The sequence below is a fragment of the Nanorana parkeri genome, unplaced genomic scaffold (assembly GCF_000935625.1).
Source record: "Nanorana parkeri isolate BGI_ZX_2015 unplaced genomic scaffold, ASM93562v1 scaffold29, whole genome shotgun sequence".
Lineage (NCBI taxonomy): Eukaryota > Metazoa > Chordata > Amphibia > Anura > Dicroglossidae > Nanorana > Nanorana parkeri.
Window position 1 is genome coordinate 762,751 of NW_017306297.1, and position 22,819 is coordinate 785,569.

At 41.4% G+C, this 22,819-nt stretch overlaps 1 protein-coding gene across 1 annotated transcript in view; it reads right to left on the bottom strand.

Moving 5' to 3' along the window:
• LOC108796110 (probable cation-transporting ATPase 13A4) overlaps positions 1 to 22,819 on the bottom strand; it is a 72,498-nt gene that overhangs the window by 42,004 nt on the left and 7,675 nt on the right. Inside the window, exons 2-14 of the mRNA XM_018567528.1 lie at positions 21,425 to 21,598; positions 18,558 to 18,692; positions 13,895 to 13,965; positions 13,062 to 13,142; positions 12,883 to 12,952; positions 10,652 to 10,786; positions 7,908 to 7,980; positions 7,134 to 7,265; positions 4,848 to 5,018; positions 3,457 to 3,614; positions 2,321 to 2,509; positions 1,029 to 1,090; positions 428 to 578 (exon numbers count right to left, since the gene is read on the bottom strand). Coding sequence (XP_018423030.1) covers positions 428 to 578; positions 1,029 to 1,090; positions 2,321 to 2,509; positions 3,457 to 3,614; positions 4,848 to 5,018; positions 7,134 to 7,265; positions 7,908 to 7,980; positions 10,652 to 10,786; positions 12,883 to 12,952; positions 13,062 to 13,142; positions 13,895 to 13,965; positions 18,558 to 18,692; positions 21,425 to 21,598 — 1,602 coding nt within the window. The remainder of the gene's footprint in view (positions 1 to 427; positions 579 to 1,028; positions 1,091 to 2,320; positions 2,510 to 3,456; positions 3,615 to 4,847; positions 5,019 to 7,133; positions 7,266 to 7,907; positions 7,981 to 10,651; positions 10,787 to 12,882; positions 12,953 to 13,061; positions 13,143 to 13,894; positions 13,966 to 18,557; positions 18,693 to 21,424; positions 21,599 to 22,819) is intronic.

The window sequence follows — 22,819 nt, forward strand, 5'->3', positions numbered from 1 at the left end:
CGCACGCAATTTTAAGGCTTGACATGTTTGGTGTCTATTTACACGACGTGACCCCGACTTTTATGTTGTACTAAAAATATGGGTAAGAATAAATGTTTTATAACATAGGGAAACTTTTATTTTTTTTACATTTAGGGTACTTTTTTCATTATAAAGTAAAAACAAATAACCCCCCGTAGGGTCACAAAAGAAAGCTCTATCGGTCCCCAAAAATGTTTAACATATATTGCAAGGCTATAGTCTGGTCATGCTGACTGGTGAAATTTGTGACTGACTGGTGAGACACCGCCAAATTTTTCAAGCCCTGTATATATATATACAGTATATATATCACACACACATACACTGTATATATTGTACAGTTTCAGGGAGACATAATATTCGATGCATTATAATAACAGTAACAATTTTTTCTTGCTGTCCTTACCCATCCTGTTCCTTCAAACATTTTCAGGTCAAGTGGATCTCCATGTAGTTTGCCATCCAAGACAATGAGCGAGTGGCAGCCGACCATCGCTCCTAGCAGTGGACCCCAAGGCAAGTTGTCCCCAGGGGTAAAGCAATGCACATCCTGAAAACTATATGATCATACCATGTAAACAAGGAATATACACCAAAAAGTGCAAGCATTTCACAAAAAAGCAGATATACACTGTATTACCTAAGCTTAAAGAATTACTTGTGATGCAATTTCCAGGAGACAGAGCTCTCTTGATACTGGACCACTAGTTCCACATTTGACTCAAACATAATGATAATATGAAAGTGGAAGTTCTTTTGGTTCTCATCAACACTCTTGATTACCCCATTTACTGCTTGATTATTAATTTCCCTTTCAGTACCATTAACTGATTTTTAGGTACATGTTGTTTAGGTACATGCTAATGATTTCCATTCCCACCAAACTCCCAGGAAGATCATGAATAACACATGACATATACCTAAAACTTATCATGAAATATCAAGAAAGTTTTGTGCAAAACAGCCATCATAAACCAAAAAAGCCACATGTATAATATTAAACTTACAGTGTCCCTCCCGAGGGAACGATGCCCCAAAGTTCCATGCCATCTTCAGTTAGGGTACCCGTCTGCAAGAAGGTAAAATTGTTTGTTATATTGTGTACGCAGTATCTATCTTATAATGCTTTCCATGTATATTTATCAAAACATTGCAGTTACCTGCTTCTTTTCACGGTTGATAGTAAACTAGCATTGTTCCCGCCCTCTGGTGATGGACCTGATGGGGAACTGCAGCAGAGGGCGGGTACAATGCTAGTTTACTATTGGCTATTGCAAATTGAAATAGCCAATAGGAATCTAGCAATGTTTTTCAATGGGATTTTTTTATTTTTTTCTCTATTCTGACATCGCTTCGTGTCAGAATAAAGAAAAAGAAAGACCCAATAGTGTTTCTCTCCTTGGCGGCCGGGAGCAGGAGACTCCCGGGGCACCAGGGAGAGTTAGCTGTTTGGAGATCAGTGTCCCTGGTTAGCAGGTAACCAGGGACGCTGATCTCTCTGCAAGTTGCCGGAGCCAGCCGTAAGATCACGGCTGGCTGCGCCCAGCTGTCAGAAGCAGGCTGTCGGCCGGTCAATGGCCGGCCGCTTGGCCAGCTTCGGCTTTCAGCACGGCTCAGCAGAGCCGATGCATATGCGTTTGGCTCGACTGAGCCGCTCGGCCAGGTTTGGGAGCTGTACGGGCTATTGTGAATAGCCCGTACAGCACCCCTTCGGTTCTACTGAACCAAAGGGGTACTGGGGCCGAAGCTAGCCGAAGGATCGGCCGAAGCTACGGCTAGATCCTTCGGCAGCTTCATGAATAGACCCCATACTGTTATTCATAAATATGTAGGGTACCAGAATGTGTTCCTATGTACACCATTTCATGTACACCACTTTTAGAAGCTTGTTTGCCAGCTGTTTTTTTTTTCTTATAAAGAACTGAATGGCTGACTGTTGTACTAGAAAAACAGTAAACAAAATGCCATATTTGTGGTAAAAAGGCAAACACACAACTACCAGCCTAAAACAAACCTGCTGAACTAAAGCTGGGTAAGATGGTAAGGCTATTTAACACATAATTCCCCAAAATGTATTATCCGATTGGATTGTCAATTACTTAGCTACTATACACTAAGACAGCCCCCATATATTTTTATTTAAGAGTATACATTTTCTGAAAAAAGGATAAAATTAAACAAAAGTGATGCCCTAAACAGGACTTAAAAATAATAATGATATTTACAGTAAAACCACAAAATCAGATTTTGCAGGAATGACTCTAAAATATTTTGTACATATCGAGATTGGTAGCCTTACTTTATCAAAGCAGATGATGTTAAGCTGTCCACACATGTTAATCCTTTGTGCACTTAAACAGAAGATGTTGTTTTTCTTAAGTCTTGTTTGTGCGTACAATATACAAACTGTGAGAGAGGCTGGTAGAGCTGCAGGGATGCTGACAGTGACAAGAAGAAAACACCAGAGCACAGTGTAGGTGGCAGAACCCTATAGGAGGTCGGGAAAAAAAAACAATTTGCAGCGTTCAGTTTTTGGATTTTGCATACATATTAATAAATGAACAGACACAGGGGCAAAGTGGCAAGGGTAAAAAACGATTTTCCTTTATTTTCAGGGGAAAAAAGGTTCCAACAGTGTTGACTATTCATAAAGCTGCTCTGAAGTGGGAATGATACACCCACATTCCAAGTGTGAAACCAGCAGTAGTATATAGAAAGCAGTACTTTTCATTGCTGATTTCATTATACTGCTGCTGGTTTCACACTTGGAATGTAGCTGGATCATTGATGAGAACTTTGTTTACACTAGCCAACTGTCATATCACTTTGACTGTCATTTATACTTCAGACAACCTTCTGCTGGATAGAACATATTACACTGCCAACTGATAAAGTTATATCATAACGCTTCTTTGAGAACATTGTATGGATTGGAATCGCTTGTTGCTTTAGGTTTTTAGAAAGTCTTTTGCCAAGGGAAAGGATAAGGTTCAGAATGGTACTTACTTACACAAATTATGCTTTACAGCACTGTATGGACCTGCATGGTGTAAGGATGTGAAGTGCAGGTCCATTAGCCGTAGCCAATAACATTACTCATTTCTGATGTACAGTATGATGTTTATGAACTATCTTATCATTTAAACTTGCGATTATGTCCCATGCACAGTTTGCACACTCCCTTCTAGGTCAAGGGACTGCCATGCATGATGCCTTGGCTTCTCCTGTAACATTTTGGTCAGATACAGGTAAAAAATAATCACTAATAGCAGTTACAACCCAGTTGTATGTGGCATGCAAAAGCTATGCATCCTTATCTTTGTGGATCACCAGTACATTCCTTGACTACTCTAAAGTTAGCTGTTTATTCCAGATAGACATGACCAACTAGAAGATAACAATAATGTAGTTTTACAAATGTGACCAAAGACTTACATTATTCTTTGTATTAATAACAGCAATATATATTACTCCAACCACTGAAATTGTTACAAGTCCAATTAGGAACCTGATGGCATCTCTATGGAGTTTAAAGTTGACTGGCTTAGGGTAGAGGATGGATCGAACAAGGTCCCCTTTAGCTGTATTGAATCCTAAAGATGAAATTGTAGTAATTAGAAGATGTCATAATTAGCATAATTGTTATCAAAAATTCACCACCACTTCCAAATTTTACACAAGATCTTCTGTGCTCAATCTCTAAAAAACGCTCGGTATTCTAATCACAGCTGCTCACTTAAATCGGTTGTATGAACCTTCACTAACTCAATCATCAACCAGAGCGGCGCTGTAACCCAGAAATAAACTGCTGTGTTCAAAATAACTAACCTATAAGTGACAAACAATATATAACAGTGAAAAAATCTGTATACAAATAACCTAAAAATGGTGTTTAATCCTATGCCAACCAAATATAATATAGGATAAACCAATTATATTGAAAATGATCCTCTGTGAATCTCAAAACTTAAAACAAAGGGGTCTATTCACGAAGCTGCCGAGGGCAGCCGAGTGAATGACCGATCTGAAGTGAAGTGAGCCGAACACTGTTCGGCTATTCACTTCAGGCTGGTACGGCTAATTTCAGCCGTACATCGGCTGAAATCAGCCGTACATCGGCTTGCTTCGTGTGGCTTCGGGTCGGCCGAACATGCTCAGCATAGTTCTGCTCGGTGCCTCTGAGGGACCGAGCAGAACAGCCGAGCCAAATGCCGCTCGGCGGCATTCGGCTATTCGCTTACTGCTGTTCGGCATTTTTAAGAATAGCCCGAACAGCAGTGAGAAGCCTGCCGGAGGTTCGGCTCAGCCGATCCAGATGTTGGATCGGCTGAGTCGAACTCCTTCTGCACTTCGGGTCGGCCGAACATGCTGAGCATGTTCAGCCGACCCGAAGCCACACGAAGCAAGCCGATGTACGGCTGATTTCAGCCGATATACGGCTGAAATTAGCCGTACCAGCCTGAAGTGAATAGCCGAACAGTGTTCGGCTCACTTCACTTCAGATCGGTCATTCACTCGGCTGCCCTCGGCAGCTTGGTGAATAGACCCCAAAGTGTCAACTTTGTTTTTACACTAAATAATCCAATCTTTCCATGTGAGGTTCTGTTGTGCTCTTGCTTTCTTCTTCTAAAACACTCTCTGCAATCCTGTGTCTTTTTTTATTATTTATTTCTCATTATCTTAATTGTATGATTAGACACATCTGTGAGAAGGTTATGAGAAATAATGAAAAAAAAAGACAGGCATTCTGTGCATTTTATTTATCAGAGGTTATAATCTAGCCTAGTAGCCTACACACATTTTTTACAAGTTTTTTTTTTACTTACCAGTTCTTAACACAACAGCTTTCACAAAGTCTTTATGACTTCTCTGTGCTTGAATGACCTCAGTGCCACAAAATAGAACATGTCTCTTGTAATCCTCACCACTGTACTCCTTCCAAGCAAGTGAATTGTCAACATTTGGCAATGATGTCTTCATCACTGGGACACTTTCCCCTAAAAACAGCGCACACTTTAGTGGTATAGTACAGGAAATAGTCGTATGACTACTTTATCACTAAAATGTCTGTATAATAAACATACACAACATGATAAATATATATGGTATGTTAAAAACAAAATTAGTTTGAACAAATAACAATTGTGGGGCAACATATATGTAAGGCCTGGCACTAAATCATTTTCAAAGAAGTGGTCAAAACCAAACCAAAGCACTCTCGTTTTCAAGAATTAGGATGCAGCAATTATTTTTTTCAGTCTTAAACTAACTAATCAAATATGCCAATCACAAACATGCACAATTAAATTCTGTTGCTAGACATGGCATTATGGCAAGCATATGTTATTACTGCATAGCAGTTTGTATCACCTTCAGGATGCCAACATTTCTTACTTTATATTTTCCTGTCATTTTCCATCTAGGACCTGGAGCCCAGTTTTCCTCTAGACAGGTGAACATTGGCAGGTGATCAGTTGAGTGGTCCTTGGATGTTCTTCCTCATGTTGATGGCTCTCCTTTCCAATCTCTATGTGAACTTCCAGTCATTTGATGCACTTACTGTGTCTCAGTGCCCATATCATATGCTATTTACATTTGCAGTCACATTGATTGGCTTACTGATCTTTTAAATGACATCCAGTCATTTTTCTGATCTTTTAAATGACATCCAGATTTTGACATGAGTCAAAATCTATGTTGTTTGATTTTCTTGTGCATACAACTTTCTACTGTGTATCTGGACTATTATTTTTGCAGACTAAGCTTCTCTGGACTTGACTAAAGGGGGGTTATTCACTAAAGGGTGAAGAATTTGGCGAAGGAGAGTAGGAGAAGTGAACAATCTAGGACAACATAACTGAACTGGAAAGTGAGCTGAATTGGAGATTTCCAAATCAGCTATGTTGGCCTAGATTGTTCACTTCTCCTGCCTTCTCCAAACTCTTCACCCTTTAGTGAATAATCCTGTAAGTGTATTATGGATTATGTGTATATTGTGTGTACGTGTGTTTTATGCCTTAGGCGGCGTTCATACCAAGCGTATCGAATATGCGCGTTTGTTGGTAAAAAACACGCGCGACAAACGCACGTTTCCGAGGGCTACCTGGCTGTATCCCAATGGATACGCGCGACAAAAACGCCCCAAAGAAGCTCCTGTACTTCTTTGGGCATAGGGCGTTTTGTAACGCGTTCATACGGCCTGTAATACGCCCAACTGTGAACCATACCCATAGGAAATAATGGGATTTTGGTGTTTGAGCTTTTGCAGAGCGTAGGAACGCGCTACAAAACGCCCAGGTGTGAACCAGGCCTAAACCCAAATTTCTCTTTTTGACTCCTATTTTGCTTTACACATATTCTTACATGCATAATTTATGGACCTTCTGGTACTTACTCTTACCTTCACCCTTACAATTGCTCCTCCTCATGCCTTGACGTCTTCAATATCCAGCTGACCAGATCCCTTGCTCAACTGATGAGACTAATCTGCTTTTAGTCCTTCAGTACTGCTCTGAACTTTCTGCTTAGGCCTTAGCCTCACCTTTTAGTGCACCCAGAAAGCACCTGAATACTGGACTACACATATAAAGCATATCTAAAATGTTGCTGCTAGTGGAGAAGCAGTAGTTCCTAAACAAGCAGATGATCCATATACTCTGCTGAACATTTTATAATTCTTTTATTGAAAAACCCTACAGGTAATAAAGCTTAAGATAATTTTTTTCTAGTATTTGTTCTTTGCATAAGTGTATGTCATAGGTGTTAATGTAAAACATAAACTAGGGTGCCACAAAATACTCTAAATATTAGTTACATGTACCGTATAAATATAAGTCTTGTTTTCAGTATTTAGAAGTAAACCTTTTATATGAGAAATGTGGAGGTGGCCATTATTGACTGCTGAATACTGAAAATAATAAATGGCAGTGGGGTCAGTATCTCAAACAGACCACTAATTTTTTCAGAAGGACTGGTCAACAATGCCGGCCTCCATGTTTCTTTCATTATCAATGTCATTTAATACCTCACAATGATTTATAACAAAAAAGAACAAATTGACTGTTACAAGACTGGTACCAGATCCTTGGGAAAGCATATCATATTTTCCATACCTGTTAACATTCCTTCATTTACAACACAACTTCCTGTTAGTAAAATAGAATCACAGGGTAAATTCAACTTTTTTCCTGTTAAAATCATGACATCTCCAGGAACTAAATTCTGTGATTCAGTTTCTTCCAAAACTACGGAAAAGGATTTAATAACTATAAAATTATTATGTATAGGCATTTTGTAATTAATATTAATAATAATACTTCAAGGCATGCCATTAATATTGTATTTAAAGGTTTCAAGAGTCATTTAGTACTATTAGTCCTTTGGAAAAGCATATGCGAAGAGCAGAAGCCTGTGAGAAGTCTTGATAGTTTACAATAGATGAGAGGAGGAGGCTGTGAAGTTTGGAGGATACACTTAAAAGAATGAAAAGCAGTAAGTGAAGAAATCCATATATAGCAAGGGGGCTACCCCCGCACTTCAAGGGTTAACTACTCGTTTTTGCCTAGGGTCCCAAAAAAAATAGTTATACTCACCCGATCCTCCAGGCAAGCAGTGCTCCCTCCAGTCACTCTGTATCCTCACGTCTAATTCATTGTATTGGACATGATGACTCGAGGATTCCTAGACTGCAGCAGAGGGGAGAGACACTATAGGGACCGGTCAAAGAGCTGGGCAACTCACTGGTTTAGGTAAGTATCTTTTTTTACCCTAGGCAAAAATAAGCAGTTAACCCTTGAAGTGCAGGGTTAGCCTCACTTCAAGGGTTAATAACATTTCTTCCTGGAGTTCTTTAAGGTATAAACTAGTAATAGTATCATTGAACTCACCACCATTGTTCCTGAGAACAGTAACCATTGTATTGTTATGAAACGCAACCATCTTGTGCAGTTTAACAGATTGCTTAAAAAGAAAATATGACAATTATTACAATATTGAAGTAGATGTAAACACAAATCATTAAAATCTAATTTAAACTTTACATGTTATTGTTTAGGGAGCAAATGTGTTTAACAGTGCACTTATACTTTTATTCATGTGATTTTCCTACTGAGCTGCAGCCATTGGGCAAAGGCTTTGCAGCACAACCAGAAGGCAACCACTGACACCAGTGCTTGGTAATTCTTACCACCATTTTCCACTGTGCTGGATCCTTTCTTTTCCTACTGGCAAGCAACATGAGAGCAAATACGACACATAGGGGTCTATTCACTAAGCTGACGTAGGCAGCCGAGTAAACGACCGACCAAAAGCGAAGTTAGCCAAACTTTGTTCGGTCTATTCACTTCAGGCTGGTATGGCTGATTCCAGCCGTATATCGGCTGAAATCAGCCGTACATCGGGTAGCTTTGCGTGGCTTCGGGTCGGCCGAACATGCTCGGCATGTTCGGCCGACCCGAAGAGCAGAAGGAGTTCGCCTCAGCTGATCCAATATCTGGATCGGCTAAGCCGAACCTCCGTCAGGCTACTCGCTGCTGTTCGGTCTATTCTTATAGATGCCGAACAGTAGTGAGTGAATAGCCGAATGCCGCTGAAATAGCCAATAGGAATCTAGCAATGCATTCCTCCGGTCAATAGAAAACATTTGGGCGGAGCTAGCTGCTACTGCTAGCTCCACACAACCGTTTTCTATTTACTTTTTTTCTTCTTTTTTAACTATTTTTCTTTTGGCTATTTCAATTTGCAATAGGCAATAGGAATCTAGCAATGCATTCCCATGTTGACATTTTTTTTTCTGACGACAGCCAATGGCTCAATGTCAGAATAAAAAAAATAAAAATAAAAAAAGCAGGGTTTCTCTCATGGGCGGCCGGGTGCAGGAGACTCCCGGAGAGCCCGGGAGAGTTGGGCTGTCTGGAGATCAGTGTCCCTGGTTAGCTGGTAACCAGGGATGCTGATCTCTCTGCAAGTGGCCGGAGCCAGCCATAAGATCACGGCTGGCTCCGCCCAGCTGTCAGAAGCAGGCTGTCGGCCAGCCAACGGCCGGCCGCTCGGCCAGCTTCGGATTTTACCTCGGCTCAGTCGAGCCGAAGCATATGCCTTCGGCTCAACTGAGCCGCTCGGCCGACTTCAGGAGCTGTGCGGGCTATAGTGAATAGCCCGTACAGCAGCCCTTTGGTTCTATTGAACCGAAGGGGTCCTGGGGCCGAAGCTAGCCGAAGGATCAGCCGAAGCTACGGCTAGATCCTTTGGCTGCTTCGTGAATAGACCCCATAATCTTAACCACTTGACCCTATGCTGCATCTTACATACCACTGGCCCCCATGCCCTGTATTGTGTGTTGCATACTCCAGACCATTGCACATGATACGTTATGTTTTGTGTTACATATTTTTTACTCCTACACTCTATATTTTATATTGTACATTACTTCTGAACAGTGCACTTTTAGGTTATGTTGTATGTTACATACTCCTTACCCCTGTACTGTATACGTTATGAGTGTATGAGGTCCCTACTACTGGACTCTACGCTATGTTTTACAATACATAGTCCCGCGTGCAGTTACACACTTTTGACCACGTAACTAGTTCTCATCTATTTTTATGAAGTTCTCAGACAAAGTGTTAGCTTCCTGTCTAGATTCTGTGTGTCTGTACATGAGATTCTAGCTTGTTGCACAATAATTTAGGATTATTTTGTGGATACAAGCACTGCAGGATGTATGTGCAGAATAAACAGAGATGAGAGTGGTTGAATTTTATGTACCTATGGCTTTAAAGTGACACCCAGTACTCAGCGTAATGTTGACAAGCACAGTAAGTGCCACAGCATAATGCACCTGCCACAACTTTTCTCTCTTCATTGTCCCCTCAGGTCTGCCTTTCTGTATAGTCTCACATATCATAGATGACTTAAAGGACACAACCACCTCCTCAGGCAAGTAAAATTGTAAGCTAAAGAGTTGTTATGCTAAATATGTCGGCCAAAAATGCTGCTCAAGACCACTTTCTATGAACCACCCCACTTGCTTTTCGTACAATATTGAACTGCCTCTTGTTGATATATCTGTGTTATACTGAAGCTTTAGAAGAGTTGTTAAGCTGCTGCCACGTACAGCCTGAAAGGTTTAGCACAATTTAACTGCAATTCTTAAACACACCAACATTTTGCCTCTCTGACATCTTACCATGCACACTATAACCATAACTTTTTATATTTGCCTTAGATCCCCTTTTGTTGAGATACACTGCCACACAGTACAACATTCGATCATATGGACCCCTCACTTTAATAATAGGCCATGGCCACACTTTATCTAAAGCCGGCCCTTGTAGGCTGTCAACAATCAGTCCCTGTTTCCATATTATTCTCAAGTGCTGTCACCCTGTCACATGGGCAACCAATGGAGACTAGAAATGGCCCTGACAAATGCCATGCAGCCATCACTCGAGAGAAAATTGGAAGTTATCAGCATACCTGTTCCATGTCAGTGACTCAAACCACTAAGGCCAGAGGGACAGCCAGGCATCCAGAAATCATAAAAAGAGAATCCAGCAATGGCAGCCTTCGTGGAGGGGGAAAGGTTACCTTTAGGGCTTAATATACACCAATATGAGCTGAGTGTACCTACCTTCCTGAGATTGTAGACTGTGGCCACAATGGACAAGAGCGTAATAACAACAAGTATTGCAGCATATTCATTATAGCAGGTAGCAAACCAAAGACTTAATGAGAAGGCTTGAAAAACGTAGTAAGAATTTAAAACCTGTTTAAGGCATAAATAAAGTTAATAAATTATGGTCAGCAGTGGTATTTATAGTAAATCTCTAATTTTGAAGAGAAAAACAGTTCCCTCCAGGTCATTCATTCATATATATTGCATATATATTTGCATTATATTTAGTAGGCAGGTTATTTCAGCTTGGTTCCTGATATATTTGAAATAAATATAAAGTGGGAGTTCTGCCTTTATGATAATCTCATAACCAGTCCTACTCTTGTAATAAGCAACACTAAAAGCAGAATAATTTTTTCCTAATAATTCTGCCCTTACAGTTTTCTTTTAGGTCCCCTCCAAAGTCTCACAAATACCTTTTGATCCTTTCAGTGAAGTCTACCTAATGCAGCTTCCAGTGACTGCATGGCACTGATGTTGCACTGCTAATGAATTCAGAACATAAATGCCACTCTTGTGTAGGATGTGCCTGCTGGCACTACAGTAGGTTGAGAAGATGTTGCCCGGGGGATGGCCATCAGCATTACTGCTAATTCACAAGCCTGTAGCTTGACAATCAGGACCAGAACACACCTAGTAGTCATGCTGACTGATTTTAGGATTGACAGCACTGCCTCTGTTGCTGAACTTCTCCCACTGTGAGCTGCGGTGTCTGAGGATAGGAGCATGGGAGGCACAAATGAAGAAAGATGTATAGAAAGGTACAAGAAGTTCCTTTTTTAATTTATGAGGCATGTAAATCAAATAGTAACTGGATTTGGGATTTAGAAGTCTAGAGAGAGTTTAGAATGTCATGCAAGAGCCTTTTGTGTACTTGATCTTCAGAATTCATTCCAAAGTACCTGCCTGAGAGTGGTGTGATGTCTTGGTTACCACTCCAGGTCCAGGGTTTCCGATTAGGCACACTATTTGCCCGGCACTATATTCTACCTAAATTTGTTAGATCTACCAACTTTTACCGCAAACCAACATTGACCCAAGCAAGTTTGTGGGCATCTACTAAAATTGTGGTAGGAACACTGGATTGTAACTTCACTATTCACAATAGCCCGTACAGCTCCCGTACTTAGTCGAGCGGCATATGCCTCGGCTCGGCTGAGCCGCGCTGAAAGCCGAAGCTGGCCGAGAGGCCGGCCATTGGCCAGCCGAAGCCTGCTTCTGACAGCTGGGCAGAGCCAGCCGTGATCTTACAGCTGGCTCCGGTCACTTGCAGAGAGATCAGCGTCCCTGGTTACCAGCTAACCAGGGACACTGATCTCCAGACAGCAAACTCTCCCGGGCACTCCGGGAGTCTCCCGCTCCTGGCCGTCCAGGAGAGAAACACTGCTTTTTCTTTTTTTTTCTTTATTCTGACACGGAGCCGTGTCCGAATAGAAAAAAATTATAATTTTTGCCTATAGGAATGCATTGCTAGATTCCTATTAGCTATTTCAATTTGCAATAGCCAATAGTAAACTAGCATTGCACCCGCCCTCTGCTGCAGTTCTCCATCCGGTCCATCAGCAGATTCACTCACTGCTGTTCGGCATCTATAAGAATAGACCGAACAGCAGCAAGTAGCCTCCCGGAGGTTTTCGCTTAGCCAATCCAGATGTTGGATCGGCTGAGTCGAACTCCTCCTGCTCTTCGGGTCGGGCATGTTCGGCCGACCCGAAGCCATGCGAAGCAAGCTGATGTACGGTTGATTTCAGCCGATATACGTTCAGCCGTACCAGCCTGAAGTGAATAGCCGAACAGCGTTCGGCTCACTTCGCTGTAGGCCGGTCATTCACTCGCCATCCTACGGCAGCTTAGTGAATAGACCCCTATATACATTAGTTCAAATAAATAAATAAACTACTTGTGCTTATAAAGAGGAAAAGGATGGTACACTGGCTGCTCGAGTCATAAGACTGTATTTACCTAATAGTTTGGACAATCTTGATTATTTCAAACATAGATTGTGTCAAACATAGATATCCTTCACTGATTGCTGTTCTGAGCAATAAGGTGTGAGGGAAACCACTAAACACTTCCAGTGCATTGGCACTCTTTTGTGCATTACCACACCTTCATACTGCTCGTGTCTGTAAATATGGCTTTGTTATCATGTGGAACCACTGTTGTTCTGTTAACTAGTCTCTCACCTCTTTGAAAAGCAGCTTCCAGATTGGGGTAACTTCTACATCAATGGCATTTAAGCCACACACCTGTTTTCTGTTCATAAATTAGACATTTTATATTAATAGCAGAAAGCACAAAAGATTGACTTAAAGTTTGGCACTGAACTGGTTATAAGTAAATGTATACTGAGTTAAACACTTACCGGATCTCTTGCTCCTCTTGAGTGAAACCAGAGCCAAACTTTGTATGTATGTCTGAGCAAGAGTACTCATCTTCTAAAATGCTACAATATAAACACATTAGGAATTGTACCATTAAATGCTTAATTTAAAATACAAAGAGGAGTATATCAAAAGGGTTTCTTTCTCTCCCCCCTCTTTAAAGCTTGTTGTTTACACCAAGACGTCAATGACTAATCCGCAGTAACTTCTTCCTTATCAGACAACTCATTTGGAAATTTCAGTCAACTGGAGAACAAAATAGCAGCATATTCTGCTCTGTTGCCTCATTAGCTGATCAAGAGAACTCTGGTAAGCCTTTGTCATTTATTAAAAGTTTATTTGTAAAACAACATTGTATATAGATAGTGACAACAAAACAGAAATTAAAACAGTTTACAGTGTTCCGATAGAATATGTCAGTAGACCAGAAACAAAAACTGTTGCAGATATAAATTGTAGGCATCTAGAGGTACCTGCAAATACCTGCAGCAGCCTCAATTCCAGACTGTTGAGGCAGATAAGCTCTGGAACTTCTAGATAGTGTTGTGTAGAGTTTTGTGGTTATCTCCCATCCCTGCATTATTCCTATTGGTCTGTCACTATAATAAGCAGCCTCCCTGGCCATTAGGAATGTGCAAGAGGCAGGAGGAGACAGGCACATTTTGGCACTAACAGGATGAACAGTTTGGCATTCGGCCATAATGACAAGGTTTTGGCGCCTGCTGCCTGCTGGTATACAGATACATCTAGGTGCCTGCAGCCTTTTTTCTTTTTTTTTGGTATCCTGCAGAGCCATTTTCTGAAAAAAACTCACCCAATTTTCTGAAAATTTTTTTCCAAAATGTTCCAGACATATCTAATGTTCTGTACTTTTAAGCAACGCACCTATGGTTTAAACAACAAATTACAATAATAGTAGTATAATACCAGGGGGCACGGAAATAAACAGTTTAAAAAAATCAGACTTTATTTTAAATAATAAATTGTTCTTATTGAAAGGCTTTGGCAAACCACTATTCACCACAACATGACAGGATTTTCTATACCTATTATCGTATTTTTAAATAACTTGGTGTTTCCATGGAACTGGGTGGGGCTGGGTAACCCCCTTTGTTTTTAATAAAAAGTATAAAAATGTACAGTGTCAGTTGTATGGGGTCTTTTAATTTTAGCAAGCAGCAAAGTCATACCATTTAAAGTAAGCGAGTAATATAATCAATCTCTCATGGACAGATAAATGCCATTTAAAAAATGGACATCCACAATTCAGCCACATGATATAAGGATCCACAACATGTAATGGTAAGCAAGTCTGTTAATAGTATTTTACATTGCTGATATAAATATATGCATCCGAATAGATATCCAACCAAGTTGAGAGACTGGGTACTGGAAAGGCACCAGTGATAGGCAGTATGCCACCAGCGCAAGGAAGATTAAGGGCCCGCTCATACATACAGCAGTGATTGGCATCTTTCTGCACCAAACCAATGCCAGTCACTGCTAGGGCATATAAACTCTAATTATCTATGTCCCCTGTTCACACCACAACACAGATGTAATGTGCAGTGGGCTGCAGTAAAATGCATGAATGGAGAGTAAACTTTGTACACTCCAAATAGAGTTGAGAAAAAAAGTAAACAGTACCTTGGCTTGGAACACTACAAGGCACTGTGGCTCACCGTTGCCACTCAGCAGACATTAGCCACATGGTAAAACACACAGGGTTATTCACAAAGCTGCCGAAGGCAGCCTTGTGAGTAACCGACCCGAAGTGAAGTGAGCCGAACGCTGTTCGGCTATTCACTTCAGCCTTGTACATCTGATTTGAGCCGTACATCGGCTTGCTTTGGCTGGCTTCGGTCCGCACATGCTCAGCATCTGGGGCGAGTCCGGGACATAGATAATGCTCAGTATGTTGGGCCAACACGAAGTGCAGAAGGAGTTCGATGTTGGATCGGCTGGGCCGAACCTCCGGCAGCCTATTTGCTGCTGTTCGGCCTATTCTCATAGGGGCCGAACACAGTGAGTGAATAGCCGAATGCCGCCCATCGGTACCTCCGTGGTACCGAGCAGAATAGAAAAACAGTTAAAAAAAAAACTAGAAAATGATTGGGCGGAGACAGCAGTGACAGCTAGCTCTGCCCAACTGTTTCCTATTGGCCAGGACCTGCTATCATTACAATGAGAGCTCGGCAGAGCAGGCGGTGATATCACTGCCGGCTCCACTGAAATCTCACTGTAATGAGAGTGCAGCGTCCCCTGGTTACCAGTAAACCAGGGGACGCTGAACTGTCATGAGAGCTCAGCAGAGGAGCCGGCGGTGATATCACTGCCGGCTTCTAGTGTGCCTTTTCTGCTTTCTGCAATAACTCTACCCATATTTATAGAAGAAAAACCTACAGAGAAATTCCTCCCATGGAAGAGTTAATCCTTCGGATGCTCAAATAAGTATTTATGAAAAGTATGGTGATAGTATGGAAAAAAGGAACAGGGACCACTCCTGATGCAGATTGGGGTTATGGTCTTGTTCTGTAAAGGGTGTTTCTTTTATTCATTCAATGTTGTATGTGGACTTGATCCATGGAAACAGATGATCTTTGGTGGGTCTGTGGTTGCTGAGCTCCAACCCCTCCAATCAGCGTATGCCGTTGGCTCAACCGAGCCACTCGGCCAACTTCGGGAGCTGTACGGGCTATAGTGGATAGCCCGTACAGCAGCCATTTTGTTCTACTGAACCGAAGGGCTCAGGCGGCCAAAGCTAGTTGTAGTATCAGCCGAAGCTACGGCTAGATCCTTTGGCTAGCTTTGTGAATAACCCCCACAGTATTTTACTGTGCAGTCAGTGTGAATGAGCCCTTAGGGCCCGATCACACCAGATGTGTTGGGGCTGCACTGGAAAAGGAGGACAGCACAGTCCCAACACATCTGGTGTGAATGGGCACAGACAAAGCAATTTGTGTGCGTAGACAAAACAATTGTCCTTGTATTCAATGGGCTTCGTTCACACCATTGTGTTGTGGTGGCGTGCACTGAAAAAAAAAGTGCTGCATGCAGTACTTTTTTTTCAATGTAGCATGGTGTGACAAGGTGCAACCGCATCACACTGCACTGTGCTAATAGAAATTAATGAAATGTCACTCATGACATTTTCAATAAAGTTTGTAAAAAGAAAAAAAGTAAACAGTGCAATGTGCTGGAATCAGTGCATTAGAACAGTTCCCTATCAGCACACACCAGCGGCTGTGCATTCAGCATGTGCGAACCAGCCCTAAATGACCAGGCTTCCTGATTGGCCAGGTAGCCAGCTCGATGCTGAATGGCTGGGAAGCTGGCTTCTCGACCAATCAGCGTCAAGCCGGCCAAACAGCATGGAGCTGGCTTCCTGGGCAATCAAGAAGCCGGGCAGTGGGTAATGACACACTGCCCGGCAAGCCAGCTTCATGCAAGTGGAAGTACCGGTATCAGTACTCGGTATCAACGAGTACCGAAAGATAAATATCGGTACTCGTACTCGAAAGCGAAAAACTAGTATCGGTGCATCCCTAGTTTTAATACTCCCGAATTTTGTTCTGGGAAGATTCATGTGCAAGTTCAAAACTGGCATGCATGCTTTGGTCTGTGGAGAAAAGGAAGGAGTACATAAAAGTATAGATATCTTGAGATAAAATATAAAACAGTTTATATCAGACTGGGTTAAGGCTCCTGGTCAATTACCTTATCCCCTACGAGAACTCAGGCACCAGTGGGAGATGTCACGGGGGTCTTGAAGAAAGAAATCACTCCTTAATGATTGGCATGCTCTTGTGTACCTATACACATCTTTACTTTTTGTAGGTATAATAATTTGTATTTAATTTTTTAGTTCAACTGAAATATTCCATGGCACCTTACAAGTTTGTTATAGAAAGTCATTATGATTTTAAAAACATACTGGTAGTTCCAATTTATGGAAATATATTTTTATAAAATCAATGTATACTTGCATAACCTTCCATGCAATTTTAAATTACTATGGGGTCTATTCACGAAGCTGCCGAAGAATCTAGCCGTAGCTTCGGCCGATCCTTCGGCTAGCTTCAGCCCGTACAGCTCCCGAACGTGGCCGAGTGGCTCAGTCGAGCCGAACGCATATGCCTCGGATCTCCTGAGCCGTGCTGAAAGCCGAAGCTGGCCGAGCGGAGCCGTGTCAGAATAAAAAAGAAAAAATAGGGAATCACCAGCACTCAGTAATCAAAGCAAATATGTCCTTTTATTGGACTGAGGCGTCATGGAGATCAAAAGAACCGACGTTTCGGGGCCACGCAGGGTCCCTTCCTCAAGGCAGAAAACATGACGAAACGTCGGTTCTTTTGATCTCCATGACGCCTCAGTCCAATAAAAGGACATATTTGCTTTGATTACTGAGTGCTGGTGATTCCCTGTTTTTTCCTGTGTCTGCACGGCGCCATCCGTGAACCAATGTCACTGCGAGCACCATCGTTTCTTAATTGGCCGGGACTGCTGTGAGGTGTGCGGAGGGTTCCCCCCAAAGAATAGAAAAGAAAACATTTTGGCCCATTGGAATGCATTGCTAGATTCCTATTGGCTATTTCATTTTGCAATAGCCAATAGTAAACTAGCATTGTACCCGCCCACTGCTGCAGTTCTCCATCAGGTCCATCAGCAGAGGGCGGGTACAATGCTAGTTTACTATTGGCTATTGCAAATTGAAATTGCCAATAGGAATCTAGCAATGCTTTCCAATGGGCAAAAATGATGATTATTTTTTTTCTATTCTGACACGGCTCCGTGTCAGAATAAAGAAAAAAAAAGAAAAAGCAGTGTTTCTCTCCTGGGTGGCCGGGAGCGTTTTTTTTTCTTCTTTTTTTTGACGGCAGCAGAACCGCCAGCCAATAGAAAACTGTTGGGCGGAGCTAGCTGTCATTGCTATTTCAATTTGCGATAGGCAATAGCAAACTAGCTATTGCACCCTCCCACTGCTGCTGTCAATCAGCAGAGGGGACCTGCAGTTATCCATCAGGTCCCCACTAGTAAATTAACAGCAGCAGAGGGTGGGTGCAATAGCTAGTTTGCTATTATATCACAGAAATCACTGCGCTGGGAATGCGTGCCTAACTACCTGATTGGACCAGCCGCAACAATGTGTATAGGTGAACAAATGTAAAGCAAATATGTTGCGCTCGGTTTATGTGAACCAACTGCACACTAAAGTGTTAATAAACAAATCTGTGTAAAATTAGCAATTACTGCTAGCTCCGCACAATCATTTTCTATTTACTTTTTTAAACTTTTTTTACTATTTTTCTGTTCTGCTCGGTCCCTCTGAGGGACCGAGCAGAACAGCCGAGCCGAATGCAGCTCAGCAGGTCGGTCATTCGCTCGGCTGCCTACGGCAGCTTAGTGAATAGACCCTTAGATGTTTGCATCTACAGTAAATATAATAAATAAACAAATACATAAATAAACAAACTAACCTTATTCTCTGGCTTCATTAGAGCTTTCCCTATAACAGATCTCCCATTAGTGAATGTCTCAAATATACCGTTGTCTCCGGTTCTGAAAGGGTGGACCCAAAATATCTTTTTCTTACAGTATTTTTTAAAATTATCCTTTAAAGAAAAAAAGACTTGTAATAATTTGGCTTTTGTATTGGTATTGTAATTAAAGATATAAAGACAAAATTCCCAGCACACTTCCCAGCTAGCTGAAAAAAACAAAAAAAAAACGACACGGTCTACTGATAGGGCTAAAACAGAGGTTTTAGTTACACAACTTATGCAAAATATGTCGAAGCCACGATGCCTCATCGAGACCCCTCTGTGTAGTGTGGTCCTAACTTTAATCTATGAAAGCCTCCAAGTTGGAGCATATATATATTAGGGTTGCCACCTGTCCAGGATTCACCCGGACAGTTCGGGTTTTGAATGCTGTGTTCGGGTTTCATGGCAGCAGAAATCCGGACACAAGATGTCAGGCAGACAGGGGCAACCAAAATTAAGATAGGGGCTACTGACCTCCCACTGAAAATAGTCTCAATTGTGATATTTACATATGAATGGGTTGGCACTATTTACTGTACATATAAATAATCCGCGACTCATTCTCCCCCCAAAAAATGTCCGCGCGTCGCTAGAGTGTTCGGGTTTCTCTTGAAGAAAAGGTGCCAACCCTAATATATATATATATATATATATGCTCCAACTTGGAGGCTTTCAGAGATACATATCAAAGGTCAAAATGGGTGCCGTTACGCCATCCCATTCCTCCTTATAGGCACAGGGACACACCAGAAGCCCAGCACATCCCAATGGCAGCTGAATAGTGATGGGCCAAAAACATCTGAGTTTGTTCGAGTTCGAACTTTAGAACATGGAAAAAGTTCGACCTCGAACTTCAAACTCAATTAAAGTCATTGGGAGCAGAACTCGGAAAATCAAATGTCCCCCTTTTGAAGGCTTATATGAAAGTTATTGGCCATAAAAGGGTATGAGGATTCGGGTACTGCCCTGGGAGCATCAATGAAAAAAAAACACTTTTAAAAAATACAGTTTTTAAAGGAGCAGTGATTTTAACATTGCTTAAAGTGAAACAATAAAAATGAGAAATTCTTTTAAATATCGTGCCTGGGGGGTCCCCTTATACTGCCTGTAAAGTGGTGCATCTGTACAATGCATAGAACCTGCTGCAGCAAAATTTTACATTTATAAAGAAAAAAAGTGTGCGGTTCCCCTTCTCAAACAATACCAGACCCTTTAGGTCTGATAGGAATGTTAAGAGGGACCCCATTTAAGTAAAAGGAAAAACAAAAAGCATGGGGTTCCCCCCAAAAGTCATACCAGACCCTTAAGGTGTGTTAGGAATTTTAGTAGGGACCCCATTTAAAAAAATTAAAAAGAAGTGCATGGGGTTCCCCCTCAAAATCATACCAGGCCCTTAAGGTCTGATAGGAATTTTAAGGAGGAACCCCACCCAAAAAATGCGGGGGAAAAACATGGGGTCCTGGATACAATTCCTAACCAGATCCTTGATCCGAGCACAGGCCTGGCAGGGCAGGAAAGGGGGGAGGGCACGAGCGAGTGGCCTCCCCTACCTGCCATACCAGGCCACATGCCCTCGGCACTAGGATGGTGCTTTTACAGGGTCGCCATGATAGTTCATGTGTTCCCCGAACACACTAACTGCCAATGTTCGAGCCGAACTGTTCTACGACTCGAACATCGCGCCCATCCCTACAGCTGAAATCCCTAGTGTCTCCTACACCAAATCCAACAAGTGAAACAAATGTCAACTGTACCCCGATATTTATCTTTAGAGGTAACCAGTCACATTTAAAATGTAAAAAGTAAATTACTGTTCACTTATTTCATCTACACATGACTGGGTATTCAAAGGAAACAGAAATAATTTAACATAATTGGACAATTGAAGTGAATATTCTCAACACCAGCAGATGGCACTGTGTGCCATATAATGGCAACTAGTATTCAACCTGCTTTATAAAGTAAAAGCAATAGGTAACATCTGTTGTTAATAGAATTATCCACAGTAAAACTTCTACTGAAAGTAGACTAAGGGGGTTATTCACAAAAGGGTGAAGAGTTTGGAGAAGGCTGAAGAAGTGAACAATCTAGGCCAAAATAGCTGATTTGGAAACATTCTACAATTCAGCTCACTTTCCAGTGCAGCTATGTTGTCCTAGATTGTTCACTTCTCTTGCCTTCTCCAAACTCTTCACCCTTTTATGACTAACCCTTTTGTTTCTGTATCCAGTATTTAAATTGCAGAAACTAAGGTAAAACTACGTCGATAAATGGGGTTTACTAAAGAACATGTGTTTGTACACACACACACAAACATTCACAGATATTCACAGGGTGAACAGCACTGCAAATTATTTATCAATAAACTCCTTTGTGTTCTTTTTAAACTTACTAGTAGTTTCTTTTTACAGATTTTTGTAATACATAGCCCTATTCTTTACACATTTGGGGTTGACTTACTAAAGGCAAATAGGCCGTTCACTTTGCAAGATAATTTTCACTTGGCTTAGTGAGTCAGGTAAAGCTCTGCTGACTTCATCCATCACATGCAAGCACAAAATACTGTTTTTATTTTCCTTCCACATGATTAGATATTCTTTGCATAGTGAATTTTCATCATTTTCACTAAGCTAAGAAAAAACTACCCTTACAAAGTGTAAACTCCCTTACAAAGTAAACAGCTTATTTAGAAAATCAACCCTTCATGTCTCGAAAATACAAAACACGGAACATGAATAAATATGAAGGTGACCTTAAAAAAAAAAGCATAGGGTGTCTTTATGCTACTGCAAAACACTCACCGTAGTTCTAAGTAATATAACATCAGCTTTTTCCAGGTCACACGGGGCACAATGGCAATACACATCCCATTCCGGTTTCCAATAAAATACAAGTAGAAGGAAGCCAAGAGAGAAAAGGTACCCAACAATGCAAAAGACTTGTCTCCACGCCACCGATTTAAATCCAAAAAGTTCCTGGGAAATAAATGCACCAGAACAGTCACTGAGCAGGGTATTTGATAGCTATACATAATTAGGCTGATTTACTAAAAGGTATTGAGAATTTATTTTTTGAATGAACAAAGATTTACTTTAATTGTTCAGTCAATTGCAGATAAAATAAATAAATAGGGATATGTTTTTGATATGGTTGGGTAATTGTGTGAAGTGAATGTGAACATTTTCAAAGCCTTCAGGAAATCAGCCTCACCATGAAAATGTACTTTTGTAAATGTACTATTTCCCCATCAAGTCCGTTCTGCTACTAGTTAATAGCAGACAGGCTGTCTATTGGCTCTGGACTCAACCCACTGCCTGCTCTCAACCACAGAGGAAGGTGGTGATGGAACTAGTCTTTTAGAAATCTCCATCAGGCTTCATCCAACCTATACCAAGGTATTTGACCATTGTGTCTGCCTGTGTGACAGGCGCAGTAGGTGGGCAGAAAACCCAGTAATGCTGAGCCTACACTCAGGAAGGTACATGCATCTAGGGCATACACCGATATTTGACATTCATTCACGACTGATGTGTGTATTCTGCACTCTCCCCTAGTGATGAGCCGAACACCCCCTGTTTGCTTCGAATTCAAACTTTCAAACATGGGAAAAGTTTGAATTCGAACTCAAACTCAATGCAAGTCTTATGGGGGGGAAGAACTTTGAAAATCAATTGCCCCCATTTTGAAAGCTTATATGCAAATTAATGGCCACAAAAAGGGTATGGGAATTTGGGTGCTGCCCTGGGGGACATGTATCAATGAAAAAAATGTTGACAGATGCCAGCAACTTATAAACAATTGGGCGGAGCTAGCAGTGGCAGCTAGCTCCGCCTAACTGTTTACAGTTGTAACAGGTGAGCCATGATTGGGCTCACCTCACATTCGGCTCGAACATCGAGCCCATCACTACTCTCCCCCACTCCCCCAATCATATTGAGAATGCAGTGTTTTGCTTTTTCGGAGGGAGGGGTTGGCTGTGTGATTGAGGTAGTGAATGGCAAATATAATTTTTTCATATTTTATTTGTTATATTTATGCATTATGTATCTTTTATGTTATATTTTTAGCACATCATGCTTGATCAGTACCCATAATCATGCATAATGTAAATATTTAAAAAGTAAAGTTAATTAATTTTCCTTGTGCTTGTTTTTCTTGCATTTTGTTTTAGTTGAGATTTTCTATCTTTAGAAATA